General features: G+C 41.4%; 1 protein-coding gene across 1 annotated transcript; it reads left to right on the top strand.

Annotated features, from left to right (window-relative positions):
- Positions 1 to 539: 539 nt before the first annotated feature.
- LOC112467630 (activating signal cointegrator 1 complex subunit 2 homolog) lies at positions 540 to 5,052 on the top strand (the record flags this gene model as incomplete). The annotated part of the gene is made up of 4 exons (XM_025036313.1): positions 540 to 691; positions 1,458 to 1,735; positions 2,326 to 2,629; positions 3,239 to 5,052. Coding segments are annotated over 4 exons (1,066 nt in total), but the record flags the coding sequence as incomplete, so codon positions are not given.
- Positions 5,053 to 19,596: the final 14,544 nt, after the last annotated feature.

The raw sequence follows: 19,596 nt of genomic DNA, 5'->3' as shown, positions 1-19,596 counted from the left end.
CACGATAAAGACTCCCGTGCTTAAACGGGCACGCAAAGGGGCGCTCGTATATGCGTAGTACAAGAGGGTAGGTTAAGAGAATAAGGGGGTGAATGTAGAAACCGTTCGCGTAGCCTGCTATACCATTCGCTCTGGCTACATTTCCCCGGCCTATCAATCTCTCCCTTGCTAATAAACGAACGGTTAAACTTTTTAACGAGCGGTCAGACTTTCACCTCCTAAGCGCGATCAACCACCCAACGGGATTCTTTCACGCATTGCCAACGCCTCAATAACTCAATAGTCGTGCACGTGCATACGCGCGCGTGTTGTAACAACGCCCTCGAAAAGTCTGTATCCTGCTTTATCCAGCTATAGTATTGCCAAAGATATTTAGTATTGCCTCTGACTTGTGCGCACGTGTGCGTTGTGTGTATATGTTATCTGTGTGTGTGTGTGTGTGTGTGTACATTTTCCTCAATTATATTTCCAACAAATCGCACGTCTCGATTGTGGAAAAACCAATTAGAATCGCGATTTTTCCTATTATTTCGCTGAAGCATTCCAAGAAGAGAGCATTCCTGTTCCATTTCAGGCTTGAAGCGACCTAGGATCTCTGAGAACACGACAATCTTGTCAACCAGCGATCCAAGCAACGAGGACGATCGTGATTCCGATTCCGGTGGCGAATTGCGAGCCGATCGTTCACTAGGTAAAACCGTTATCTTTTTTTCTTTTATTTTTATATCTTTTCCTTAATGCGAAGGTTCTTGTAAAAGTACAAATATAAAATTAACAAGAAAAGTAAAAGGTGGGCTTTGAGAGTAAAACGTGGTTAAAAGGGCGTGAGATAACGTACGTTATAACAATCTTTAAATACTAATAAGGTATCTACGTAATTATAAATCGGACGTTTCGGCTCTGCATTGAGCCATTCTCAACGATGTGGTAACAGTGCAGGTAAATCAAAATAATCTCTCCAGCTCTTCAGCGAGCAATGAATGAATACTTCCAAATTGATTGGTCTAAAATTAATGTAATTTTTCGTGAGGAAATCCAAATGAAATTTTGGCTAATGATCGAAACAGAAATGATGGTCAGAACTTGAACGACAAAGAGAAGTCAAGTCATTGACCCGGCCAACTTATAAAAGAAGCTCGAGAATGAACATGAATAGATATAAAATTACCTTTTTTACTCGCAGAGATTTACATGTTATATACAATAAGCAAGGCATGTTACATGTAGTAACATGATAACAATTGCAATAAAATCTTAAACTTTTTATCACGCAAGTGTATCAGAATCTTAATATTTAACATATATGATACTTGATAAACTCCTTAACTGCTCTACTTTTACTCGAACATTTACTAATTGTAAGAGTTGCGATTAACTCGAGTATTACGATTGCTCGAGTCGACCGAGCCGTTGAATTCCTCATATAAAGTTTCCCGATGAAGTGGCAAACGTTACAGTGGTGTCGACGGCGTCGGGAATACCGGAATCTGAAACGACGACGAGAAAGCGCACTAATAGCCTCAACGATTCCGAGGAGGGCAGTCCAGAACCGGGCTCGCAAAGTCCGACGCACACTCCGCCGCTGACACCCGCCTTAACACCGCAAAGAGAGGACACTCCGGCGCCGGAAAACCTCAGCCTACGGAAGAGTGGTAGTCCTCCGCAGACGCAACAGACTTTGCAACCGGTGGATCTGGTTCAACCTAGGCCTAGCCCCCCACTACCCCCATTAGCTGTGAGTTTTACCATTTCAAATTTTAGATCTAATGAAATATAGGAAAACGATAAACGATGGGGTGTGTCGTAATTGGCAAAGTGAGAATTATGTAACATTTTGACACTCAAGTATATCTTTAATATCGTTATAGTTTTTTATAACATGTATTTCTCTCTCTCTTTTCTATTACTGATATTGTTTTTTGTACATTCTGTTAATATAAATATCGATATTGTAGAATAAAATTGACATGCTATGCGATTATATGATTATAGAGCCAAAAATGTTTTTTACATAAAAAGAAATTATCTTTATAATTTGAAAACATATTTCTCTTTATAGCTTTAATAAAACATAGCTTACAATTGAAAGTGATACTCTGAAGGCAAAATATATAAATTATATATGTATATATGGATTGCCTATAAAAATATTGCAATAAATATAAGATTCTCTTCGTTAGAAAAAATGCGCGATACATTTACTTGCGCCGCGGCGCAATAATATCAAAGAAAGGAGAAAAGAAGCTTATTTGAAGATAAGCGAAATGATAAGCCGTTACTGCATACGGGCGATAATTCTCAAACGAGAAATATGTTTGATTACAGGCCGCGACAACGGTGCACTTCCCTCCTTATGCGCCTCTGTACGGGCCGACGGTCGGCGCTAGCTCGCTAGCGTATTGCTCGCCGGCACTCTATCAGCACCAGCACCATCACCACATGCCCGAGCCGCGGGAGATTCAGATGCAGATGCAAATGCAGAATATCCAGCAAACTTGCGGGCTGCAGTTGCAGCAACAGCAACAGCAGCAGCAGCAACAACAACAACGCTCACCGGTGGACGTTCTGTTGCGTGTGTTTCCTGGAAGACGTCGCGCCGATGTCGAAGCTCTTCTCCATCGTTGCAAAGGTAAAATTTCGTAATTTTTCTTGAGGAATTTTGTAAAATTAATCATACACGAGACAAAATTTGTTTCGAAAACGTTATGATATCGATAGTATTGTTATTTAATCAATTAAAAATTCTTTAAATTTGATTTGTGTTTAAATAGTCGAGAGAATATAACTTGGTTATTTGAAAGGAGTTGATACGAGGAGTTGATTTGATCTCGCGATTTGGTTGCGAAAAAGTGCGTACGTTTGCACCAAAAAAATTATCTTCCAATCATTTATGTCGTTCTCCAATTATTATTCGTTTGCAAGGTGATGTGGTATTCGTTATATTCATTCTCACTTTATCATTTGATGGACTGCATCTTTTACAAAATTATGTCATCAAAATTATGTCGGCACAAGTGTGATTGCATTGCAAATTTTCTATCTGGATAAATTGCAAGGCGCTAACGTCTCCTCTACCGGATTTCTCTTCTCTTCACAATGATATTATCGTTTCATCGTTGTTGTATATATATATTTACATATATCTCGATAGTGTTCTCGTAAATCATACACACATAGCCGAGGGCACACGCTCTGCCAAAAAGAGAAAGACGAAAGAGAATTTGCCTATGTGTCGCAGGCGACGTGGTATCCGCCATGGAGGTGCTGATCTGCGAGGATAGTCTGCAGCCCAAGTCGGCGTTCTCGCCGCTGGCGGGCGCCCTGGCATCGGCCGCCGTGGCGTCCGCCGCGTCCGTCTCCGCCGCGGCTTACGCGAGCCGCGCCGCGTACTGCACCACCCCGATACCGTCGACGCGGCACCGATTCCTGGCCGCGCCTTACACCGGTACCGGTTACCTGCCCACCGTCATCAAACCACCCAACCAGAGTCTGCATGCCAATGGTACTGGCGACGCCTATCGGGAGACCAGCCCCGACGATGCCAGCGATAAGACCAGTTACTCCGAGTGACCTGACGAAAATTATGCCGTCGCCTGGTCGTATTCCTCGATAGTCCCCTAATGGACTATTTCGTTCGTGCATCCTTCGCTCGCGCCGAATAATAGGTGCGCAAAGTGAAATTATTCTTGAGGCGTGATTAGCTGTTCAAAGCTGTTCGAAACTATATCCAAGAATTATTAGAAATTCTAACCGAGGATGCAACAGTGCAACGTCATTAAACTTTGAACAAGATCGATCGCTCGATCGAAAATTATATACCGTGTGGTATAATCGACAATCTCTCTACCGAGAAACCAATTTTTTGATCACCGGTTACTCAATGTAATCCTTCATTAGCGTATCACATCTCTTGAGAATCTCCTCGTTGATGACTTTGAATCTTCTGAGAGTGTTATTTACACAATTTGGTTTCGAAATACGCGCAGATTAAGCGAAATCTTTTAACGAAGATACCCTGATAAATATATCCACCGAGCGAGAAAGATCCTTTCTCAATTTTCTTATTTGTTTCTAAATTATCTTTAGACTGGATGTGGCGGATAAATTTAATAACTATGAAGCTATTCTTATCAATACAAGTACAATTTCGATGATTAACGAGATATGCCATGGAAAAGATCTGTTCTGAAAAGGAAACTGCTCCATTCCACAAGAAACTGATAAAATATTATCCTAAAAAGAGAGAGATTCTATGAAAGAGTCGAATCTACTTGTTATCGGCATCTGTAGGCAGGTTGAAAACCTAATGACGTAATGAAGCTCTGTTCCACTAGACAATAAAGGGGTAAAAATTGTTATCTCCAAAGGAAGACGTTGAGAGTGTCTCGATAATGCCAAAATATTGAAGCTTGAGAGTATCTGACAATCCGAGAGTATCTGGTTTTAATATTTATACAATTGTGTGCATCTCTCGTGCGAAAGCTGAGACACGAACGCTTAATCAAATGTCTGCGTTAATTATCTGCCGACTTTAAATCGTGAATGATGAATTTCGCTGTGTGACACAACACTTCGTACAAAAGTACGAAGAGAGAAAGATAAGAAGCGCCAAAAGATAATTCAATTCACGGCTGATACGTTTTCAGAATATACTTTATACATGTGTAGATAAAAACTATATAGATAGATACGTGTGTAGGTAACAAGTTTGACGAGTATATCGGCCAGACAAGAAGAAGGTGAATCTGTAAATACGATGCTATATAGCTAATGACATTAATCTCGAAATTTTTGCCGGACTATATTAAACGTGTTAGACGCGCGTACACACACGTGTGTATATACATATATATGTGTACACACACAGTCGCACGCACGCATGCGCGCGCGCGCGCACACACACACACACACACACAAACACACACACACACAACAAATATTGCCTGTAAGTATAACGCCTGCAAAATATCTAGATTGGCCGCTATTAGCGACTGGAAACATCACCTACCGTAGTTACCAAATAATATATTACTCGAAGAAAAGTGTATAGATCGCAAATACATACAATAAATAAGATATTGATACTCTATATACACGTCAATCCACTTAACCGTACCTCCTCCGTTAAATTATATCTTCATAAAAATTTTGATATCGTAATTTACAATTAAAAAATAAGTGGCTAGTTTGCATATCGAAATATCTTTAAAAGATAATCTAACTTTTACTTCAATTCTCATTAATATCTATCATTGATTTGGATGTAATGTTGAATTTTTCAGCAATTTTATTTCTTGTAATACAATTAATAATTTATATATATATATGTGCGTGATTATTCACCATAAATTCATTTTTACATAAATTATTATTAATTCTTAATAACATTTCTCTAGGGCGGGTTTCATAATCCGCCCTACGAACGAGATGTCGCGATTTTCCACGAATCTGCCTGCGACGTAAACCTAAGCGTAATTCGTTGTGACGGAGAAACGAGACACGCGGATTCTCTTTGCAGATACGTGAGATAAAAAGAACGACAACTGATTTTACGAAAACCGGTTTTCCGGCTGAATGAAAATTTTGCTGCATCTTTCGACAAACCAAAGGAAAAGGTATCGGATGACGAATACCGTTCGCAGGTGAAGAAATGGGATACGCGACGCCGTTGTATTCTCGAAATCGGTTTCATGGTCGATCAATCTTAAATCGCGCTGCCCTTCTTCAATAAATCGATCTCAGTCAATGCGAACAGTCAATTCTTCCGCTCAATTTACGCAGATACAGAGTTGTAAAAACTTAAAAAGTAAATTACAAAATTTTTCCCACACTCTGTATACGCCGCGCATATCTCTTTCTAGTAAAAGTCTCTGTTATACATTGAGGTATATTTCTGGGCGATTTCGTATTTCCATCTCAAATTGCGCGTATATATACATATATATACATTTTACAAATGAAATAGACTTGCAGATTATGAAATATATTCTGAAGACTCGGGACCCCAATGCATATAACACTCGATAAACGATCGCCTTGTTCAATTAATATCTCTTGAATGATTTTGGTGATAGAAGAGACGTACGTTCTCTCCTCGCCGTGAAAGATACTTACGTTTACGTACAATTACGCCGCGTCGCGGTGGGGTGTACCGACAGACTTACAATTAGGTACACGGTATCGATGAAATACCGATAATCGACTGGCCTCTACAAGGCGCATATCCGATAGGTCGATGCCTGAACACGCGCCCGGCGTTATATACCCGGCAATTTGTGCCCGTGTGCGCGGTGCATGCAGTGCATACGGGCATTATAATGCTCCGGTTATTATTTACGAGGGATAGCCGCCTATAGTTTTCCAGGGGTGGCAATATATCGACACCCCGCTGAGTTTCTTCCTTTGGCTACTGGTTACCATCCATAATGGAGCATAATAGCACCCTCCTCCCTTCTCCCTTCTTGCCTTCACCTCTGCCGCGACCGAGTTTAATCCGCAGTCAGAGCAGAGTGCAACAATCCCCTTTCTTCTTCGCGTCTCGCGTCTGCACCGAGGAATTTTAAGCCATCGAGTGAAAGGGGTTGTTAGAACTGGAAACCCATCCGATTCTTGCTAAAAGGGGAGCACTGGGGATGATAGAGGTAAAGTAATTTAAGATTCTCCAGAGAGGTGGAAGATCGAGGTGCCGGGATTGTGTTGATCGAATTATGTGTTGGTGTTGATATCGGCCTGATCGGCTTTCAAAATCGGTCTTTAGTTATTAATTTTAAACCAGATTAAACAATTAAAATCTGCACGATTAATTTAACGCTAATTGTCTCTGTTTTGTTTGATGAAGATTTGTTTCGATTTTATTTCAATTCTGTGATTAATTTTGTTATAATTTCTTAAACGCGTGCGTACCGCGAGCGGCAGAAATGCTTCCGTGTAGGTATATACAATTTAAGAATGCTTATGTCAGATAATAAGAATGTCTTGTCAATTTAAATCGAACGATTATGACATCGAGATGCTTATCACTTAATTACGTAAACATGCGAAAACATTAACTTAAAATTTTACCGCGAGTTTAATGTGATTCGTTGAGAAACGACACGACGACCGCGACGTTACACAATTCCAATGAGAACTTCTACTTCCAATGACTACTTTTTCTTTCCCGTTCTTTTTTCCCCCCTTTTTTTATTGGTCGATGAATATAGCTAACCGAATAACGAGTCAGATGGCTTTTAACATTTTTTCGACTTCCATCAATATTTGCTCTCTCGCTCGCTATTTCTCGTCGTCTTCTTCTCCGTTCCTGTATGGGAACTGATTGTGAGACAAGTTCTCTTCTACCCTACGTAGGGGCACACGCGCACCCACACACATGTTTTGTGGCTACACCGCGGCTCGCTTAAATATACATACGTACGAGTGCATGGAAGCCAATCGAAGAGAGATCTTTTGGGCCATCTCTTCGGGTCGCGCGCGGAAGAGAGAATAAAGTGTTGCCGAACGTCGGCAAACATGGCGCCGTGTTTGCTCGCCCCGAGGAACGATTGGTCTTGGTGGTACCACCGATTTTTATATATATATGTGCACACGCACGCACGCTCGCACATACGGTGTATATATGTGACTTGATGTGGACGAAGGATGACACCAGTAACGGAGATCGGATGTCTTTTTGCCAGGTAACTCTAATAAAATATCTCGGTTACTTTCTCTTTGCGACTTTGCGATTCAGAATAATATATACAAAAATCGCTTCATATTACGACGTTTCTTCCATTATTAGCTTTACCTAACATAACAATCTATTTTTACTATACAAACGTTATAAAGCGATATTAGCGATATAATTCGGTATTAAAACATATTCCGTTTTCGCGTTTTTATCGCGATAATGGGTCTGTTTTCTATTGCTGAACTAGTGCAGCCAGTTCAGCAATAGAAAACAGACCCAATGTAAAGCGAGAATATCTATCTCGTTCCTCAGCTGTTTGTTATCTTGTTCGAAGTACGACAGAATCAGTTGGGAGAAGAGAGAAAGAGAGAGGGAGAGAGAGAGAATGAAGTAATAGAGTCTGGGAGCCGCGCCACGCCGCGCGCCCGTACAAATCGAGGCCCCCTTCCGCTCTTCCTTCCTCTGAGGGACGTCGCGAAACAATTCCGAACTGAATAATATTAGTATCTAACAATAGACGTGCTAAATTGAAATACAGAGAGCACCATGCTGTTTCGCGAGCTCGCGCCACCCCGTGCCGCATTCTCCACGCCGTTATAAACGTTCAGTTCTATGTATAGGTGTATCATATGTATGTCCGTGTATGTGCACATCAGTGTCGAGGTATACGCGTACGAGATAAAGGACGCAGCGCCCAGCGGCTGTACTCTCTTCGCGTCCGAGTGTTGGTTCTTCGTGGCGATGGCGATGGCGAGGATCGCGCCTTGCGCGTTGCGCGATACGAAGCTGCACAAGGCGAGAAATAGCATGCAAATGAAATATTAATTAAATCTAGGAAAATTCGCCGTCTCTCTCTTTCTCTCTCTCTCTCTTCCTGGATGGCAACCGTTCCTCGACGATTCTCGAGTGATCCTTTCCGTTTACCGTACACTATATCCGGTCTCCCGTCCTTTATTACGTGGATATGTACATATGTTAATCTCTGGAAAATTTCTCTACACAACACTCCTTATTTTCGCAACAAATATTACATGTAACTTGTATTTTTTGTTTTACGATGTAAATTGCTGTGAATGCGTGCAAATTATTTGTTATCGAATAATTTATTAGTGTTATTGTTATTCATATTATAAATATTATAAATATTAGCCATAATTTAATACGTCACTGTTAAATGAACGTATCAAAAAACATCGTGTGGATAAAGGATAAAATTTATCCATATATCCAAAATCTATGTGCGCTTATAATATTTCCGTTGATTATAATTGAACAATTTCCACTTGCTATTTTATTACTTCTCGTATCGTTATCTCCGCTTTTCCCCAACTTTCTTCCCCGTTTTTTTACATTTTGTTTTGGTCTATACAATTTTCACTGTTCCTTCTTTCCGACTTTCCTCCAATACTCATCCATTTCGCATCCTTTAGAAACAGTCCGAACACCCCTTCCCTAGCCCACCATCCCGTGATATACGTGTATCTCGCTCCGCGGCGACAATGGCGTCAGATATCGAATTCACTCTACAGCTCGGACATATTCCGTTAATTACTTTCACTTTGCGTCAATGGCATTTCCATTTCAATGATCGTCTCGCCCTGCCCTCATACCCGGCGTCGACGATTCCACCGCGAACATCGCTACCTCGATCCCCAAGCAACCCCCTCCTCTCTCACCCCATTCCAAACAGATTCCATCGCCACCCGCTCATTGAAATACGTTTCGCATTGTAGGCGGAATACAACGCTTGCGCGTACCCTGTAATTGTTGGCACCAAGTCGCCAGAAGCCAAAGTCATTCACGAGTTTGACGAGGAATCTCAACTTTATAGCGAAAACTCGGTTGTAGCTTCCACGGTATTTTCTCCTCTTTTCCCCCCTCCTCCTCTCTCTCTCTCTACTCATGTATGAGAATAATTGTACAAACAATTGTATGCATTAGTAACATCAATTTTTCATCTTTTTTTGGTAATTATCTTGTTTCCTTCACTTTTATATGCAAATAATATGATTTATATCCATATCGGTGTAACGTTAAAAGTAACGTTTAAGTATACACTTAGCAACTCAGGTTGCTACTGTCACATGTCACTTCTAAGAGGGTTTCGTTCTTGGGAGACGATTGCGATTGGTCGATTGGAGTTTGCGAGATAAATATTTATTCGTAAAAGCTGCGTTCGCGGGTCTGCCTTGGCACGAGAGATTAATTACGTATTTGTACGTATTCGCAAGTTAGACCAAGTGGACGATAACTGCGCGAATCACTTTGCACACCGATGGCAGAACTTATATTTTTCACGTCACGGCAAGTTGAGTAATCTCTCACAAAACATCGGGACGAAATAATGCGCAATATTTGCCGAGTAATCGGACTCGGTGCAGGTACATGCGAACGTGTGGGCCCGTACACGCGGGTTTTACCTGCCCGCGCGGCTTCCACCGTGTGTCACTATGTTTGCCCATCCATTATAGCTACAATAACAAGGAGCGTCCACTCCATCAGCTTCTTTCTAGGCCTCCCACGCCTCTTTCATCCGTCAGTACTTGCAACAGTCCTCGGAGATCGCTGTGCATATATATTATACGTGATGTTGACCTTATTCTTCTTAAGCAACGTCCGTCGGGCATCTTTATTCGCCTCGGGCATCTTTAAAAGCCTCGGCGATGAGAAAAATGCCTTGTATATGGAGCGCGGATATCTCCCGAGTAAACAACGTATGAAATATTACAGTACCGCTTATCGTTGTCATCGCCAACAAATTTTTGTCAATCGATACAAGATTTAGTTGTCGACTTTATTTTATTTTGGCTCATTGATGTACGTTGATGCACACACACACAAATAAAAAGAATACTAATTATGAAATTATCTCAACTTGCAATATGTCGGTCCTCATACACGATTCTATCGATTCCATTGTTCCCTTTTTACAGGCTATATCATTTCGGAGTCACTCGGAATAGTTTCGCGGTGACAACATACGTCCTCGATACCAGAGATATTGAATACCGTTTCACATGCTCGCCACGTAGCCAACCCACCCAGGATCGGGATAGTCCTGAAACTCCTCCTTTATCAGGCTCCACCGTGACCTTATACCACCCGAGTTTTCAGGACGTACCCTTGCCACGTACCCTTCCTTCACCCCGTGCTTTCTATTATTCGACGATATTAAAATTGTCTTCTATAATCGAGGGTGGCAGCGGCATTGGTGGAGCTTGGAATAATCCGCAGTCGCTTCCTTAAGGTTTGATTCGCGCTATAAGGATGGTCACGTCCCGTTCCACGTGCCACTTATGAGCGGATCGAATATTCTTTAACCCTAAACATTTGGCGACGCATCCAATAAAATATTTTGTATGTATCAAGTATCAAGATATATTTCCGCATTTTTTGTTTACAGTTAAACGAGAGTCTTGTTTTAAATTTATCCTACCCGGATGCCGGATGAACTGATGAATTTTATGTTTGGTTCCGTACATTTATTTTGTCATAACTGTTAGATTTTAATTAATTATATCTCTTATAGTTGGCATGTTAAACATATATAATAAATTGATAGCTCTACTGATATCAATCTTTAATTAATTAATAACATAGAGCATAGACATAGAAGACAAACGGTTACTTTGGAATTTTATAACTTTGTAAAATCACGACGTTGAAAAAATCAAGCGTTCGAATGTGGTTACTTGCGAAAGGAGGGTTGCGAATACGTCAAACCTATGCGGCTACCATATGTACATATGTACAATATGTATATACACACATATGTATATATTAATCCGGCATTATGCTCCGGCCGTGCGACCAAGTATGCCGATTCACAGATCGGGCAATTTAATTTAATTTTTCGCCCCTTACCTCCCTCCTCTTCCTCTTCGTTGCCGCCGCGCCCCTCTCGCGCGCGCGATCTCTTCTTTCGAAGGCTTCGTGACCCTCGAGTCGTTGTCAATTGCAGGTCGACACCTTTGCCCCGTCGCGTGCGCCTAATCGCTTTAGAATTAACTGCACCCCTGCGCGCTTTCGAGGGGTAACCTTCGATATCCGGGGGGTGACAGTGCAGGCGCACGGGTCACCAATGTATCTGACGGCGATTGTGATTTTTAACACTTTTCTCATTACGTGCTCTTCGTGTTTTATAATTATCGTTTATTCGACCACTTGAACGATGACTCACGCCGACGATCGCGCGATGTTAAAACGTTAAAAGCGTTACGCTCGAGTTGAAAGTTCTTTTCTTTCTTTTCTTTCTTTTCAATGATTTTGCACGAAATGATTTTGCCCGTGTGATTCAACTGACAATGAGAGTCGAATTTCTACTATTAGAAAAGTAAAAAAATAATATGATTTATATATATATATAAGAGTACTATCCTATTAAAATATACACAATTGTTTCGATCATTCTTCGTAAAATTTTGATGATTGCCAAAAGTAAAAAATATAAGCGCTGGCTATCAATACGCGCTTTTACATCGTAATGTGGTCATATTTATCGTGCGACGATGCAAAAGCAGAAACTGGGTTATGCTCTCGATCGTTTCAACGAAAATAACAAAAAATGAACGACATTGACGTCCAGCCAGTCAGCCAGCCAGCCAGCCAGCGCCAAATTTGCGCGGCTGCCATTTGGTACAATTTTTTCGACGAAGTTAATGTTAATCAGTGGCAGACGTGACGTGGATCGAGGGTACTCGATTGGATTTCATGTCCGGCCGCTGCCAGGCCTGCCTGGTCCTGGTGTATGCGCCTGGCGAGCGTTGCGTATGCCATAAACGCGCTGCCATAAGTACTTTGGCGATATACATCGATTATACTCGCGCGACTCGTCCATTACAACGGGCTAGTGCGAATCTCGCAATCTCGCGATCGCGGGATCGCGTTCTGTGGCCACTGGCCACTCGTGTGGGCCCCAGCCGCCCCGGCGCGGCGGCCGCCCCGGCAAACGCATACCAAATATACAAGCAAACGCGCGCACATTATTTCACAAATTATTTCGCACCGTTCATTTCAGAGCCAATGTCACATGCCACGACAGAGTGATATAAAAGTTCTCTACTTTTTCAAGCTGGCCGTTTTGTTATGTTTTGAAAATCGGCCGCGCGGACACGATAACGCGATACTGACGATGAGAGATAATTATATTTGATCTTTTCTTCTTGTCATTTTCCAAAGAATCGATAGATGAAATTATTTTGTTCCTGCGCGAATAAATTTCTAGCACAATAAAAAACATATGTCGATCGAGTGACATCTAGGAAAGTAAAACATAAAGAGAAATATCCGTATAATAAAAATATAGATTTTATGTGTGTGCATGTGTGTGTGTAAAACTTAATTTAGATTCTATATAATTTAATTATCGTTTGTTATAATATAACGTAAAGTTAATTCTGTAGCAGCAAAGTAAAAGTAAAGCCAAATATAATCCCACATTGCACAACTGACACCAGTTCTCCCTACTTCGATTATGAGCACTCCTTTTCTTATCCTTTATTTTTGTTATCCCTTATCCTTGATGTGTGATCAAAAATGAAGAAACGAATATTTTTTTGTGATGTGGTCGACCGCGGCAGGTAGACGCATTCATGCGGTCGAGGGTTGCCGCGGGTGAATCTCCGTTCGTAACGATTCTAGCGGATAACAAGAGAGATCGTTGCACAATAAGACCCGCATAAGAGGCATTAGAAATGCGTGTGTACACGTCGTGTGAGTTTCTATGTACACGCCAGTGGTTTTCACGATGTCGGTAGCGCTTATGTCTCCTCTATCTCGGAATATTCGAGATGAAAACATTGCGTTGCATACATTATGCGCACGATATTGTCCAATTGGTCTCTTCAAACATGTGAAAAGTGTCAATAGGCAGATTTAACAAACTATTAATTTAATAAATTAAATATCAACTTTTAACGTTTACTAAATGGCTTTCTGCGACACAAACGGTATTCCTCCACAATGTTTTGATAAGCATCTTGCGCGAAAAATGTATTATGTACAAAAGAATATAAAAATGCATTGCATCATATTTATATAGATTTAAATAAAAATATAAAAAACAAATTTTTATATACGTAGGTAGATGTATACCTATATGTCCGTGAAGTAATCAAATGTCCACATTTCCAGGTGAGAAAAATCTAAAAAAGCGCTTTCTCTCTCTCTCTGTCTCAATAGAATTAAAAGCTACATAATTAAGTATAAATAAAGATAAAATACTTTTTCAATTTATTTATCAGATACCTATTGTGGCGACATTCTTTATTTGCAAAGCGATATTTACGACGCGCCACTTGTTAATTGACCGTTTATAAAAAGAAAGAGAGAAAATACCGCCCTTCGGGATCACTCTTTATATACACTGAGAAAAAAAAATCGTAGATTCAAAGAAATATTATTTGATTCAACTAAATGCAGTGGTCACGGGCTGTCAAGCTAACATTTGTTAATTCAAAAAATATTATATTTAAATAGATTCAGAATTTCTTGATATTACTCACGTATATTTGATTTAAATATATTAATATTTGCATTAAACAAATCACTACAACTAAACGAGTTTAGTCAAATTTACAACATTTTTTTCTCAGTGTACGTATAATGTAGAAACGCGCTCGTGCGTTCTTTCACGTTCACTCTTTGAGATCGCGCAAAATGCACACGCGCTCTCGCACGTCTCCAGTTTGAAACCGCACTCTAGAACCGTTTATGCGGCCGCGTTTTACGCGCAGCACCATATATAAGTATAATAAGTAAGAACGTTCGAGGAGCCATTGTGCCCGATTGTTTTCGAATGGCCTCGTCGAAAACGACGAGATGTATCGGCGGGGTGCCCGCCACGGGGCGTACGCCGCGCCGTACGCACGGACACACACACACGTGCCTGTTTCTATCTCCCCTCATTTTCCCTTTTCCCCCTTTCTTTTCTCTCTTTTTTTTTTATTTCCGCAAAAGTCTCTTAAATACTCTTTTATGGCGGGCGGAGAAAGAAACTCAGCGGGAATTCTTCGGAAGCCAATCGGGAGTTGGATACTCGGTCACACAGTAATATGGTGCCTGCGTGCTCACCATCCGTGCACGAGTGGCGAGTGGCGAGTGGCGAGTGGCGAGCACTTAGGTATACCGGGTAGGCCTTCTCCTAGTAGGTCGCCCGTAAGACGGCACTTGGGGCATTCCGCCACGGCTTTCCGGCCGATCGAGCAACCGTGTTTCATCGGTATTATATCGTCGAGTCGTATCGTATACTCGCGAGCCGTATATCGATCCTCCGGATTTTATATGGATCCTCTTGATGAGAATTCATTGATCCCGTTCAAGAGCGACTCCGTTCTGTTGGAGATACAATCACCGATTCCTCGATCCCCATATCTCGCACTTTACTCTTTCTAACAATAAGACGTTTTTTATTTTTCTCTCTGGATCTTTATCTTTTCAAGAGTGACAATAATATTAGTTGCTCTTTGATATCTTTAATCTTAACGTGAAAGGAGAAGCAAACTTGCTAACTTGCTTACCGTTCTAGTTATAATTATAATTATAGCGGATAAAATTATCTCAACGAGTAATTAACGTGAGTAAATAACGTCTTGGATTAATTCGGAATAGATCCAAGAGCTTTCCTTGCTCCTAAGGAATTTAACAGAGATTATGTGAATTACCGATTTAAAATACCAGTTGTCACTGTTTCAAATTCTGGCTCGTGTCATCTCTATCTCTCCTTTAAATGCATTTAAAAGATGTATTTAAAAAAGCACATTAAAAAAAGTAATAAACTTTTATGTGTCATGAAATCTTAAAGCTCATAAAGCTTCTATCTGGAACGTTAACAAGTTAAGTTCGAGCGTTTTAATCGCACAACACACACACACACACACACACACGCGCGCGCGTATTCGCGATCGAGTACACGATCCGTCTGGAAAAAAACGTGGTATAGTGCGGTTTGCGGAATATAATAATATTATCATAAGATAGCGATAAAGAATAAAATGGCGAAAGAAAGACTCTATATAATCTAGCAGCGAGGGGCGCGATGTCATTTTTTTGCCTCTTCGGAGCGACGCGCGAGCACGATATGGGTGGGCAATGCTGTCACGTTGCACCACCCCAGGGTGCATTACTAAACGTAGAAGCTACGTAGAAGATATAACGGCTGTGTGTATGTGTGTGTGTGCACGTGTACGCATGGCCTTACGGTACGGTACTCGCGTCACCGGTACGCGAGCATTACGAGCCGCCGCGCCGTTTCTGCGGCTGTTATTATCACCGGCGAAATCTTAAATGCGTCTGCTGGATATTGCCTCTTCGGCCGAGCCGATAAAAATTTCCATGCAAATTATCGTCAGTTACGCCCACTACTTGCCAGCTGCTCCTTATTCGCGAGATCTACTGTCTGCACGTCGCATCGCTTAAAAATCGCGCGAAGCACGCACGCTGTTTTAAATGAAGATGGACTAGATTTAAAGCTACATTAAGCCTCTAAGAAAAACCCCATTTTATGGGAAGGAATGGTAAGAAGAAATATATACAAATCAGAACAACGTCATATTTTATTAGACAATAATTAACGTTGGACATTAATAATAATAATAAATTTGATATAAGATGAAGTTAAGGTAAAGTAACACGTACATAATGCGATATTGGGCTAGTGTATAGTGCTATATCGTCAGATCGGACAGTGTCGATAAATTAAATTAGCGGAAATTTTTATAACCCGACACTGGACCATTAATGTCGAACGGCGAAATTTCGAATCGGCTTAAACTATAATAGAATGTCATTATTCGAACGTTATGTACATATATACTCTATTATGTGGAGGTTATACCTTTGTACATGGCCGGCAACGACCAATCAGCCGAATCGCCCATTGTTTCCAACAAACACGCGAATGGGGTGTACCCCTAATCCTTGCCGGCTATCCAAAATCCATGATCGAAATATATCTCCTCTGTCAAACGCATGCGTACCTAGATCTGGCTACCCTTTCGTCCGACAAGGATTTTTACGGCTTTCGATCCTGTCAGAATGAAGGACGTGTCGCATGCGGACTTGCCATCAGAATCTTTATTGCGCCCGTAACCGCATTTCGAGTTGTGGAATAAATCAATCGTAATCACATTTAAATCGTCTCCGTTTCGCGTAGAAAAACGTGAGATATTTTAATATTTTTATTCTTACGTCTGTATCAATTCGTTAATGTCTCCCTCCCCTTCCATATTTTAAAATTAATTTTAAAATAAATGCGCCAACGCATTAGTAAATGTTACCAACACTATATAAGAATTACATTGATCATGATTGTGATCGCAATTGAGATATTACTATAAGGAGTAATGTTCTTTTTTCTAAATGTATTAAATTGATAACATCTTTAGATTAAGTATTTTTCTATAGAAATTCAAGATTTATATATTCCTTATTCTTACAGCAACTTGCTCTTTTTTTAGGGAAATAAAATTTTGCATTGTTTCGCGAATCTCTAGGTGTTGTGTTAATGTTGCCTGTTCTCTTGAGACAGACGTCTTCTAAAGTAAAGGCACATTCGAATTTGGGCAACCCAAATTTAAATTCAACTTGAACTTGAACCCCATGTATTTTGTATTAAATGGTGAAAGTTAGCAAGATATTACCTACATATATTTGTAGCGCTTTTGAAATAAACAATTTGATGCTTTGATATTACAAATAATTGTAGAAAATTAATGTAAAATTTCCAACCGTACTCTTCCTAACTTTTCCTAACGAATCGAATCAATCGGCTCGATTGACTCATGCCGCTCATGCAAGATTCATGATTCGAGCATTCGATTCGGGAGTCGCTCGAAAATCGAATCTCTCTCTCAATCTCTCTCCGAAAAGCGAACGATCTATCGGCCGAGACGTCGAGACGTTATTAATCGCGGTTAGGGGTGGACGTCGACTCGTCCTCACGGCCGCGGCGCGGGCGTTTCACGGTTGAATTTTCGCCCTTCAACCCTTCGACAGTCGCAGGACGCAGAGTCACGTGCTGGCGTCGATGGGAGAAGTATCGTCCCCGTGGCCGGTTACGTGGGATTAGCCTGGCCAATAATTCCGCGGGGTCGAATTTGTTTGATATACTATATCCATTGTGCGATTCACAGAAAGAGGCTTCCCACTCTCTATTGTGGAAGCTCGAATGGGACGGGGGAACCACGATCGCGAGAGAAGGAGACGGCGCGGCGCGGCGCGGCACGACGACGCCGACGGCGGGAAGAAGAGAGGAGGATGGTGCGAGTGCGAGACCGGCAGAAGGGTGGTTTCACCAAACTCACAAGTGGCAGCTTTTAATCTCTTCCAGGAATAAACTCGACTCGGCCCGCTGAATTGTGCCTCGTTACCAGCGGTTTAATTGCTTGTTAATGGACAATTCGAGTGTTTCCTGGTAAAATACATCGATGACCGTATTGACCCTGGCAAGCGAGATACCTAATCTCAAGATAACTTGGTTGCGTCCGCGTTGCGATAATTTCGTTCGTCTTCCGGCGCGACGCGGGCGCGGGCGCGGCGTCTTCCTATGGGTCGCCTACGGCAGTGATGAGGAGAAATATACAAGAAATACATAGAATCGCGTTGCACACGTTACTCATCGAAACACTTACTCTTATCAGAGATTTAATTGCTTTTTGCGAGACGCGATCGCGAAATGTTTCGCGATATACTCTGGATCTGGAGCAGTATAATGCGTGCGAGTAATTTATTTTCCAATCATTATAAAACTTGAAACATTTCTCACTCTATAGAAAATAGACTTTATTTCCATATACTTTTTACTTTATATCGGAATAGATGAGAGAGGTTGAAACCATAAACCAAAGAGGTTCAAGCTCGCTTCCTGCGAGCTGCCTGCCAAAGAGCGTTTAACGGTTGTATCGTAAAATGTGCATTTTTTTTAGAGAGATAAGAAAATCTCTCAATCGAGAGATGTACCCAACGTGACGGCACTAAATAAAGGAATAAACACGCGGTGGGCGGCCGGTGCTAATTGGCCGATCAATCTTCATTAGAAAACGGCTTAATTACAGTACAAGCTCTTTCCGTCCTTGGAGCCTGCGCACTGCGCCGTCTCCACCTCGCCTCTTTCTTCGGTACCGGAAAGTTTAATAATTCCAAAACCTTCGCGAGGTATAAATCACAGAAGGTCCTCCCCGCACCGCCATCCTCACCTCCTGCCTCTCCTCACCATTACGACCATAATTTGAAAAACTTTCAAGGGAACAAAAGTGAGGACTTTTGTTCCAAGTTTTAGTTCTCTCTGTTCCCGCCTCTCTTTCTCTCTCTCTCTCCCTCTCTCTCTCTCTCTCTCTCTCTTGTCCCCCTCCCTTCCCCTCCCCTTTTTCATCTCTCCTCTCCTTACCAAAGGTTCTGTTTGCGAAGCGACGCCCCGACAGTGTTTTGTTCGCTTTGTCTCTCTTCCTGTTAGGTATATAATGCCGTAACTGCCTGGACCATCTCTTTTCTCGTGGCCTCCTTCTCCTCTCTGTCTTCAACCACCAAAAGGTTAAGACTTGTCCAACCCTCTCCTTTCACCCCCGCGATCATAATAAGAGACAAATCATAACAAACAGCATCTCTCGAATTCTTTCTTCGTGCGGATACGCGCGTTCGTCCACAATCCACACATTTGGATATGGTATCAAAACTTAATCGAGCTTGTTTGAGAATTAACGTAACTGTATAAAATTCAGTCGTACACTGTGAGTCGCGAAAAAATATGTTATAAATTATATATCCTATATTTCAGAATTAACACTATGCAAGCGAGTGAGGGGAAATCGCATTCCAGTGTGTGTGAGAGAGAAAGAGCGATTTTTTATCTTGTGCATTATAAATCGTCCACCTCTGTCAAAGGTTAATTAACGCTGCGCGGACACCCTGGGACTTTTAAGTTTTTGAGAGCG

Source organism: Temnothorax curvispinosus, unplaced genomic scaffold (genome assembly GCF_003070985.1).
Source record: "Temnothorax curvispinosus isolate PA1 unplaced genomic scaffold, ASM307098v1 QBEX01017700.1, whole genome shotgun sequence".
Classification (NCBI taxonomy): domain Eukaryota; kingdom Metazoa; phylum Arthropoda; class Insecta; order Hymenoptera; family Formicidae; genus Temnothorax; species Temnothorax curvispinosus.
Note: the sequence above shows the minus strand (reverse complement) of the source record. Positions and strands in the feature narration are given on the sequence as shown.